The sequence below is a fragment of the Haliotis cracherodii genome, unplaced genomic scaffold, assembly GCF_022045235.1.
Source record: "Haliotis cracherodii isolate W230 unplaced genomic scaffold, xgHalCrac1.p SCAF_1, whole genome shotgun sequence".
Taxonomy (NCBI): Eukaryota; Metazoa; Mollusca; class Gastropoda; order Lepetellida; family Haliotidae; genus Haliotis; species Haliotis cracherodii.
The window spans coordinates 30,350,505-30,362,215 of NW_027266264.1; the positions used below are offsets into that span (position 1 = coordinate 30,350,505).

General features: G+C 41.5%; 1 protein-coding gene across 2 annotated transcripts in view; it reads right to left on the reverse strand.

The window, feature by feature from the left end:
* LOC139475659 (proton-coupled zinc antiporter SLC30A2-like) overlaps positions 1-10,171 on the reverse strand; it is a 29,839-nt gene extending 19,668 nt beyond the window's left edge. The window contains exon 1 of one of the 2 annotated variants that reach the window (XM_071258857.1): positions 10,104-10,171. In XM_071258857.1, the coding sequence (XP_071114958.1) occupies positions 10,104-10,144 (41 nt within the window). In that variant the 5' untranslated portion in view covers positions 10,145-10,171. Of the gene's footprint in view, positions 1-345; positions 705-10,103 lie in introns of those variants that run through there. The other variant, XM_071258850.1, reaches the window with a different exon arrangement.
* Positions 10,172-11,711: the final 1,540 nt, after the last annotated feature.

Consider the following 11,711-nt stretch of genomic DNA (forward strand, 5'->3'; position numbering starts at 1 on the left):
GGAGTGGCAACAAGTGAGCTTTCTAATCAGCCAATCAGCACCATGACCTCTACAAGTCAGCATAGGTAAAAGTCATTCTTATAGTTACCAGAGTAAAATTTAGGTGTGCCCATATGCGATATAGAATCTATGCACCTGGTGGAATGGGCGTTATCAACAGGTCTATTTTGAACCTCCAAAATTAATCTATGCAAAACTTTTCAGAAAATTTCCCCACCTCGTAAACGACTATTTAGCAAAAACATAACAATATGTAGCATTACAAGCTGATAGCACTATTATTCAGATCGGCTAAACCTGATAAAAAGATGGCCTTGGAAGAGGTGGGTTCACAAGCATATCAACCTTGAAGTGCCTAGTAGCTCCGTGGTTTCATCTGACACACCACAGTGACAGACGACGGATGTACAGCGATGTGGTGTCCTCGGGAAGGTGTCACTATCGTCATCGCTGCTGTCCTCCGGATCCTGAATAGAAGGGTTTGTCCTAGAAACGGCCGTGTCAAGACTGGACATTGTTTACACTGTGTGGAGAAGAGTGCCTAGATGAGCATGTCGCTACATATTGAACAACTGCCAGCGAAGATAACAATCACTGAATCAGGTCATCAGAGTCAATTTAATACGGATATAAGACAGGACAGATCATGTGCGAGTTTGTCAGATTTCTGTCAAGCTCCCCACAGTGATAGCGTACCGCTGCAACCAGTCACAGCTCGGAGCTCCCCACAAACGTACGATACCGGGAGCGTAACGAAGGTGTCACGCACTGGAAGGAGCATGGGGTTGTTTCAAGCTCCTCACAGCGACAGCGTAAGGAAGATGTCACGCGCTGAAAAGGAGCTTGGGAGGCTCTAGAGAGGTGAGGTGAGGTGAGGTGAAATTGAGTTTAACCTCGCGTCCAAGATTATGGCATTCATATAGTGCACGTGTGTGTGCTTGTAAGAGTCCTGACTGATGCCGAGTTATCGTGCTAGCCCTCTGAGATACCATGCCGCAAATTAACACACCACTCAAACACAGTATACTGACTCCGAGCCGACCATGCAGTCCTTGTTTTAGCCCCTTAATGCCGAGCGCCAGACAGGGTAACGTTTACCACTTCGATGAAAACCACCGGTATGACGCGACCGGGGGTCGAACCCCGGGCCTTCCGCTCCCCGGGCGGACGCTCGATCTACCACTAGACCACAGAGGCGGTCGGAAATTACTCTAACAGTTGGGGTATTAGTGAATCCCTCGTAGTAAATCTGAGAATGTTTTCCTGTCAACAGCAAAATCTACTACTACTGCTAGTAGTAGTAATCTAGTGATCACTGATACTACGACTAGTAGTCTATCACTGATACTACGACTAGGGATATCCTCATAATCTGGAATGTCTTACCATAGTCTGAACGCAATCGTATAGGTTCGTAACAGAGTCTTACGGATCGGGAAAGGTCCAGAGAGGTCGCCCTAGCACTCCCTGCAGTTTGGTGCATCCCGTAACATTCTTGAAATGTTTTGCATTGTGTCGTCTGGACGGTGTCCTGTGGATCGGGACGCTGTCGTGATGAACGGGCATGAATTATTCTTGGCGATTGAGTCCAGATACTGCGTCCATATCTTGCCGAATGCGAACCGTCTCTGTTGGTTCACTGTTCGGTCACTGGCGGATCTCTGTCGGATCGCATTCGGGAGAATCGAGACGCTGTCGGGACAGATTCGGTCGTTTTGTACCATGCGGAAGATACAAATGGGATCAGATTCGGATTGACAATCGGGACGAATTCGGCTGGAAACGGCTGAATCGGGACGCTTCCTGAACAATATCTGATTGTTTGTGAATTTCCCGCCACGAATCACAGATTCTTGACCAGACTTTTGACAAATTTTAATTGGGAAAGGTCCTATTAAGGACGGCAGTAAAAAATCCTGAATGTGTGACTGAGCCCTTACATAGCACTTCCAAGTCATATCCACAATCAGGACGTACATTTGCTACACGTGTCGGAATAAAGAATTCCATACAGGCCCTAACGCTTATATATAACACACGTGCGATATCCATGGACTCCCTGGTGCTCAGGCAATACCGCAGCAGGAAATGGACAATGTTGGTGTCTGCTGTAAACTAAACCACTTAATTTGTACGCAATATATGCCATGTGTAGGCCTATACCGATGGCGATCGTGATCAGCTTATGGTTATTATGCAAAGTATGATAAGCTAACCTTTTACCGATACTACGACTAGTATTCTTTCTACTACTACTACTACTACTACTACTACTACTACTACTACTACCACGAAAACAACTAACTATATTGATACAACTATGACTATTACAACTGACACTACGACTAGTAGTCTATCACTGATACTACGACTACTAGTCTATCACTGATACTACGACTACTAGTCTATCACTAATACTACGACTGCTAGTCTATCACTGATACTACGACTACGACTACTGATACTACAATGAGTGAGTGAGTTGTGTTTAACGCCGCTTTTAACAGTATTCCAGTTAGGCAGCTTAATGTGGGAGGAAAGCCCGAAGTGATGCAGGTTTCAGACGTTTACCACTTCGGTAAAAACCACGGGCACGGGTGTGGTGCTGTCAAACCTAGAAATACAATAGGGGCGAACCGGGATTCGAACCCACAATCAAAGATTGTCAATCAAGTTGTCATGGTCTGTTGGTTTGATACTTCTTCTTGGGCGGCATCAAACTACCTGATCGAAACTGGGTGATTGTGAGCTTGCTCCGCCCACAGTATCTCAATGAATTTGCACAACTGGATTGCTACGATCTTAGTGCTAAGATGATCGTAACTCCAAAACTTTCACATAGGCTTACAATAGTTGTAGCACTAAGATCTCTTTGTGCAAGTTCCTTTCAGGTCTGAATGTCACCTCTCGAGACGATTTGTTGTTTGTAGACCAGGTGGGTGGACATGGTTGGCGCCGACCCACTGCCATGTGACATTATTTTGCTTCGTGACAAAGTCATCTTTGGTTTGAATGGTGGTTGGCCATTCTCCAATCTCATTAAAATCAGATCTTAGTTCTCGCTACCGCTGAACAAAGATCTGAGGACATCCCATCACATGCAGGTCCTTTTCCCGACCAATCAGAGCGTCGCTTACCAGATTGGGAAAGTACAATCCCGAAAAGATTAAACACGAGGGATTCAGAACGACAGTTACCGGCTGTACGACTGGTTCCGTCAGAATCCTTTTCTATCTCTCGCTTCAGTAAGATAAACATCTGAAACGGAAGAGATTTTCCACAGGCCCTGGTAGTACCCTTATACAATCTTGGCAATCTATTAGCGATTCCCGAATATTCCAGTCTGGAATGGAAGTCGCCAGTTTGAAACTTGTGCCGCGGGGCCTATACCGACACTGTTTGTTCAACCGGACGTGTTGGGTGCATGCAGCAAGCATGTTTGACACACATTATGTCATTGTTGTGAGACGTTAAATCGTCTGTTCTCACCCACCACTGCAGGCTCATGACAATGGTCGCAGCATTACAGGATAACAATGAAGTAATATGTTTATTCGGACATAAAATATGACAAAACTGGTATTTCTAGTTAGATCAATGGTCGCGTGATTGTGTGTTTAATGGGAAATTATGGTGAAAAACCTGGTGCCAAAATGATGGTTGACATATATATATAAATATTTCATGACTTGGCGCTATTGTTTCCTTTTACGTACGCTTCTTCTCTCACTCCTCTAGGTTATCTTACCACAAGCATCTCGTGCGCATGCCTGGAGTGTGACCTGCACGCGTTTTGACGCGCCACAGCCGAGGAGACACCTCCCTCATCCCTCGACTGTATATCAATTAATGTTGCTATTTATATCTTTTACGGATAATTAACCGTTTTAACCCATCTTCACTGCCTTAGTCCACTTCATTACATCGTCGGCCAGACCCCCAACACCACTATATAAAAGCGACTGCTGATACTACTATAACTACAACTACTGATACTGCTATAACTACAACTACTGATACTGCTATAACTACAACTACTGATACTGCTATAACAACTACTTCTGATACAACTATAACTACAACTACTGATACTGCTATAACAACAACTACTGATACTGCTATAACAACAACTACTGATACTGCTATATAACAACTACTGATACTGCTATAACAACAACTACTGATACTGCTATAACAACTACTTCTGATACAACTATAACTACAACTACTGATACTGCTATAACAACAACTACTGATACTGCTATAACAACAACTACTGATACTGCTATATAACAACTACTGATACTGCTATAACAACTACTTCTGATACAACTATAACTACAACTACTGATACTGCTATAACAACAACTACTGATACTGCTATAACAACAACAACTACTGATACTGCTATATAACAACTACTGATACTACTATAACTACAACTACTGATACAACTATAACTACAACTACTGATACTACTCTAACTACAACTACTGATACTGCTATAACAACAACTACTGATACTGCTATAACAACTACTGATACTACTATAACTACAACTACTGATACAACTATAACTACAACTACTGATACTGCTATAACAACAACTACTGGTACTGCTATAACAACAACTTCTGGTACTGCTATAACAACAACTACTGATACTGCTATAACTACAACTACTAATACTACTATAACTACAACTACTGATACTACTATAACTACAACTACTGATACTACTATAACTACAACTACTGATACTACTATAACTACAACTACTGACACTGCTTTAACTACAACTACTGACACTACTCTAACTACAACTACTGACACTACTATAACTACAACTACTGATACTACTCTAACTACAACCACTGACACTACTATAACTACAACTACTGATACTACTATAACTACAACTACTGATACTGCTATAACTACAACTACTGATACTGCTACAACTGCAACTACTGATACTACCGTAACTACACCAGTGAATATAAAACGTCAACGCCAGCATCCGTAGGTTAAGGCGATACAGCGATGTCTCCTCTCGGCCACCATACCTTCTCGTCTCGTCTCCATCTTCCCGAGGCAAAGGAGTTAACTGACTTTAAAAGTTCCGTGGAAACTGGACTTTTACATGCCGTTCACTCCCTTGCCTCGGAACGATGCTAGTAAACAGCTGTCTCGATGAGCCATTCATGAAAATGGTTTGGGTTTACCTTGTGTATATTGACCGCATATTTCAATCTGCCATAACAAACGTTATTATAATACTATTAAATACACATAAACACAATCCGATGTTATACCACGATAACATCACTGATGATAAAAGTGGCATCGAGGTTTAAATTATGATAACATTATTTGATTTGATGGTTTATGATTAAATAAGTAATAAATTGCATTATCATAAGATGACAGAAGAAAAAAACAGGAAAGCCGCTGTGGTTTTATATAGATAACTGTCAGTGTATAATATAGTGTAAATGTGTCTATGCTTAGAAAGACTCCATACTGCTTCCATACTGTGTGCGTATTTGTGTGGTATGTGTATGTGTATGTGTATGTGTGTATGTGTGTTTGTGTATGCGTATGTGTGTGTGTGTATGTGTGTATGTGTGTTTGTGTAGCTGTTTATATTAATCAGAACGTATGCCAGTTTTATAGTGCTAGCCGCAGTTTAACATGGATACCCCACTCAGACACAGTATACTGACTCCAAGCTGACCACTCGTTGTTGTAGCCCTTTAATGCCAGACAGGGAAACAACAAGTACCATCTCTTAACGTCTTTTGGTATGACGCTACTACTGGTACAACTATAACTACAACTACTGATACTAACGACAAGAATGAGTTGCTGAAGACCACTTCTAGCTCCAAGGCAACATATATATGCTTAATATATTGTGCTTTTTCCGGCCTGTATTTTTGGGAGTCTGGTCGTCAATTTTCATACATGAATTCAACTGCCAGTTTGGAATTGCAAAATATTATGGACTTTCCAGTCCACTGTCTTTTATGAAGAAATTGATCACTATCATGAAACTCTGTAAACTTATGCATACCACATATATGCGCTGGACGATTTATAGAAAATGGATGAGAGACTAATTCTTTTAAAATGTCGCAGTCACACAAGTTCAGCAATATCACAGCGCCCTATAATGTATCGAGTCTGGACCAGACAAACCAGTGACTGGAAGCATGAACATCGGAGCAGAATGGCACGCAATCAGCCAAGTCAAAAACAGTTCATTCGGCTCTGTCGATACCATATACATTTTTCTTCACACAAAAGGAAATATACCTCTTGATATAACATCAATGCCAGAGAATACTCAGTCTCGATTTTCGGCCGAAACATTCCATTGAGCTCAAAATGCAAAATAGTGGTGAAAATAATATGAATGGATCACAGAAAGTCAATGATGACACCAGGTGTTCGCGAATAGGGTACGCACGTCCTACCGGAAATGGGATGTCCTCAGATCTCTGTTTAGCGGTAGCGAGAACTAAGATCTGACTTCAGTGAGATTGCATACTGACATAGAGGGTACCTCAACCAATGTCACCCGCGGGACGAGTGGACAACGACCGCACACCTAATCATAAACTGGGCGGCAAAAGAAAGTGTAGGTCGAGTTCCATGATCGATAAAAAAATAACAAGAGGGGAGGGGTAACAAATGATTGATCAACCACAGTTTGAATGAAATTGTGCAATCACAGGTAATGTAAGCTCAAGATAAACAATGGTGGGGTAAGAAATTTCATTTTCAAAAGTTGTCTGAAATGTTACCAAAAAATTGGCAGACACACTACAAGTTCATTGTCGACACAGTTGCCTTCAATAGCGTGTATGACCTCCAGCTGCCTCAATGCATGCTGTGATACGCCGCCTCATCGATGACGTCAGTCTTCTGATGACGTGGACTGGAATCCGTCTCTCGTCACTCGTCTCTCAGGGTCCGTTGACGGGTGGCTGATGGCGTGCTCTAATCTGTCTGTCAAGATGGTCCCACAGATGTTCAATAGGATTCATGTCGGGTGAGTGGGCAGGCCAGGGCAAAACGTCAACGTTCTGCTGGTTTAGAAAGTTCCGAGTCAGTCTTGCAGTATGAGGCCTTGCATTGTCGTGTTGAAACAATGTCCCCTGCTGTTGGTTTTGTAAGAACGGAAGCACAACTGGCTTCAACACTTGGTCTCTGTACTGTACAGCGTTCACGTTTCCCTGTATAATTACCAAATCAATCTTCTGATCTCCACAAATACCGCCCCACACCATGACACCTCCCCCGCCGAATGGATGGACCTCTCGAATACACGCCGGAGCCAAACGTTCCCCTCTGCGTCGATAAACTCGTTCTCTGCCGTCATTTCGAAACAAGTTAAACCGACTTTCATCAGTAAACAGCACTCGAAGACAATTTCTCACTTGCCAGCGTCGAACCTGCCTCGCCCATCGCAGTCCCAGGCGTCGATGTTGAGCAGTCAGTACCATTCCTCGGACAGGACGATACGCTCGGATTCCAGCAGCACGAAGTCGTCGTAGTAATGTACGTTGGATAATGGGATGTCCCAACGCTATTGTTGCCGTCGCCGTCGCCGTTACGAATCTGTTTCGCAGGTGCATTAACCGTATCTGACCGTCTTCTAGTGGTGTTGTCACTCGGGGTCGTCCGGTTCTAGGCATGTCCTGTGTCCCCCCTGTCTGCCTGTGCCGTTGAATCAGCCTGGCTACGGTCAAAGGTGTACGACCAAACCTTCTGGCAATTTGGACCTGTGTTGCCCCCATTTCGGCCATACCGATGGCTCTCTCTCTGCTCCTGTGACAGTCGTGGCATTTCTTTTGTGTGCTTTCATAACGTGTGGTTATACCCTGCAGACGAACGCATTTATACAGCTAACATGCACATGCAGTTTATGTCAAAGGCGGGAAGCCTGTTTCACCATTTTTTTGTCACCGCACGAGTGCCGTCAAAGAGGGCGAGTTCGGGTGAGGTGTTTTTGGTACCTGTTGCTGGGCAGTCATATTCCCAATACCCACTTTCCACTAGTTATCGGTGTTTTTAGGAAAATTACAAATTGCCAACCTATACTTTCTTTTGCCGCTTAGTTTAATGCAGGTATGTTTTATGCATGCATGCTTAGGTCCAAATCTGTAAGAATATCACAATTAGGCATTTATCCACTTGGTTCAAAAACGACAGAAAACAAACTTAGAGTTGTTGCCCCGAGATCTATTTCATTCAGAAAATATCGTAAATATCCGGAGAATGACGTTTTACATAATTAATTCGAGATACAAAATTGAAGTTGGTTTGTTGCAAAAGTAATTCCAACAGTTCGTCAATTTGAGCAGAGAACATAAGACATGTACGCTACATGTTATCAGGATACAAAGAAAATAATAAAATGCGTCACAGCTAATCAGAATCCGACATTCGTGTGTCAGGTAAGATAAACAAACACGCATACATGAATAATAACCCATGACATCAGCTTCAACTTGTTGTCCAGCCAGCATCGAACATATATCGATTTAGCCGTATTTCGAGTGAGTGAGTGAGTGAGTATGGTTTTACGCCGCTTTTAGCAATATTCCAGCAATATCACGGCGGGGGACACCACAAATGGGTTTCACACATTCTACCCATGTCGGGAATCGAACCCGGGTCTTCGGCCTAAGGAGCGAACGCTTTAACCACTAGGATACTCGACCAGCCGTATTTCGAGACAAGGGGGATGTCGATATGATGCCATATTACAATAACACTTAGTTTGGGATATAAACACATCGTCATGAACAATGTATCAAGTTAAGTGTATTCATGTTGACAAACTTTCAGTGAATGACGAGTCATTTGAAGTTTCGACACGAGTTCATTACTTTTCCGTCCGGTCCACGTTGATATATACAGGCTCATCGTGTTCAAACGTGCAGTTTAGATTTCACATCAACGCCTACTAACAATACTGCGAAACAATATTGCGACAGAGATAACCTTTGAACCTGACCTGCTTGATAATGTGACCTTAGCAACTTCGAGAAAGTGGCGGCTCAAGACGCGTGTACCAAGTTGTTGAGCAAAACTAGGAAATCAAATCTATGGAATACTGTCAGGGACCTTCTCGAAATCTCCATAATACCCATGTTAATCTGATGTTAGACAAGTGATCACACTTTCTCTGTGTGGCCTCGTCAACATAAATAAATAACGTTTACGATCGTTCGTGAGCGTGAACGTCAGTCCGTGAGTGTGCAACAATTTTCCCCAAGACCATGTAAACGGGCATCCGTGTTATAGCGAGGTACGTGACGAGGGCTACGAAAAATGGACCTGACACATTGTACCCATGTGGGAATCGAACCCGGGTTTCGACTTTAACTTCTTGGCTACCAAGCCACATTACATATGTTATTAAAATTTAATTATGAAGAAGACAAGGGTCTTGTTAACTGTTACTGATACTGGTGCTTTTTGTAATGATTATAGTGGCTATGGCGCTGATGCTCTACATATACAGTAAACTACGGTTATAACGAACTCAAAGGGACTACTATTTTTAGTTCGTTATAACCGTAGTTCGTTATAAGCATATATACAGCATAACTACCGCAAATAGTCGGGACTAAGAAGTAAGTTCGTTATATCCGTCAGCTCGTTATAAGCGTGTTCGTTATAACCGTAGTTTACTGTACTGTACTGTATAGTGATTTCTATTTGTACAAAGTGATGTATAGCGCCACATGTACAATGTCCAGGATCTACGCTACACAATATCTCCTCGGTAATTTACATATTTTTTTACGGAGCGTTCATTAATAAGATCATATCTATTTACTTCACGTTATTTAATAAGACCTGAACAGTTACCCTATAATTATGACCAGCCCCAACACTAAACTAGCAACGGACGTGCTGTCATGTGTGTGAAACATGTGGATATATACAATTATTATCTAGCTTTTAATACATGACCCCAGTGACATAGATATCACAACACTATCATAGTGACCTCTGTGTGTTTGAGGTTTAAACATGATAAAAGTAAACAGACAGCTAGTTAGGACTTAATGACAATACCTTACCCTAATTCCAGAGTCTGGATCGTCGTTCCAATCTTTTCCATATCGCTGATAGAGAGATTCAACTTCCTCTGAACTTTTCATACAGAGTATCAGCTGTATTCCGCCGATTGGGCATATTTTATAGGGATATTCACACGGCACGAATGTAGAATTGCACACGAATCGAAACTGTCAACCGTTGCTTTGCTCAGTGTGTACTATCAAGAGTCAGGTGTATCCTCTTATATGTCAACATTGTAAACAAGGCAACTGTTCATAAGATTGGTTTGTCAAACTAGGGGCACTGGTGGTCAAGACATCTAATGCCGTTTTATCATGTGTGTATATTTACACTAGAAGCAAATTTGCATCATGTCTGAAGGAGGACCAAATGGACATGTGGAGTCAAGTCCCGTTAATCCGACATTGTTGGCTGCATGTGATTATGTCGGATTAACGAGTATGTCGGATAAACGAAATTAGGTAGTATGAACGTTCGTGATCGAAAATTGGACAACTACATGACAGATAACGATACGAACACGTAGGAAAATGAAAAATGAAATTCATATTGTTGAGTTACGTTGTCAGCGGAATCTAGGCATGCATGTGATTAATCCTGTTTTTTTTTTTTTAAAGGTGTAATTGTTTATTGTTAAGGAAGTTGAAATATGCAGCTACTCACCGACTCGTATTGCTTCAAATCAAGGGGCTGTGTACTTGCGGGCAGGTGACCACGGATTACGCTAATCCCTGTGTCGGATTAACGAGACTGATGAATAAGTGATTTCAGCAATTCTTTGCAAATTAGGTGTGTTGGAGTCGGAGTGCGAGACTGTCGGATTAACCGGTCTAAATAGCACTGATTTAATCGGTTCCCATCATTTGTGTCGGATAAAGCCGATTGTCACCTATTTTATTTTCTTTGTTTCTAAATGACTTAAGACATTTTTAATGTCCAAAGATTGTCCAGGTCTGTTTATTAACTCAGAAATAACACATTCCATGCTAGATTTATCTATTAAATTGTTTGCTCTTTTATATGCCGATGACACTGTCCTCGCTTCCTCCAAAACGAATCTCCAAAAAGCTATCAAGCATTTTGAATCATATCGCAAAATTTGGAACTTAACTATCAATATTGATAAAACTAAAATTTTAATATTTGGTGACAATAAAAATGATATGAGTAAAGATATTTATCTCCATGGTGTTCCTTTAGAATATGTCACTGTAATACAAATATCTTGGTGTTATATTTGATAAAAAGTGTTCTTTTAAAGCATCCATATCAATAGGCTACAAAATCCATGTATTTCGTACTACGTAAAAGCCGAAACCTTAATTTATCAATTCAATGCCAATTATATCTTTTTGACACAATGGTAAAACCAATCTTATTATATGGTTGTGAATTATGGGGGTTTTGTTAATCTAAAACAAATTGAAAATGTACATATTTGTTTCATGAGAAAATTATTGCCTGTTAAAAAGAGTACCCCTTTATGCATGCTTTACGGTGAACTAGGTAGAGTTTCGTTATCTGTTGATCTTACAACCCGCATGTTAACCTTTTGGTCGAAATTGCTTACAGATAAATCCAGCAAAATATCTTCAATCATTTACTCT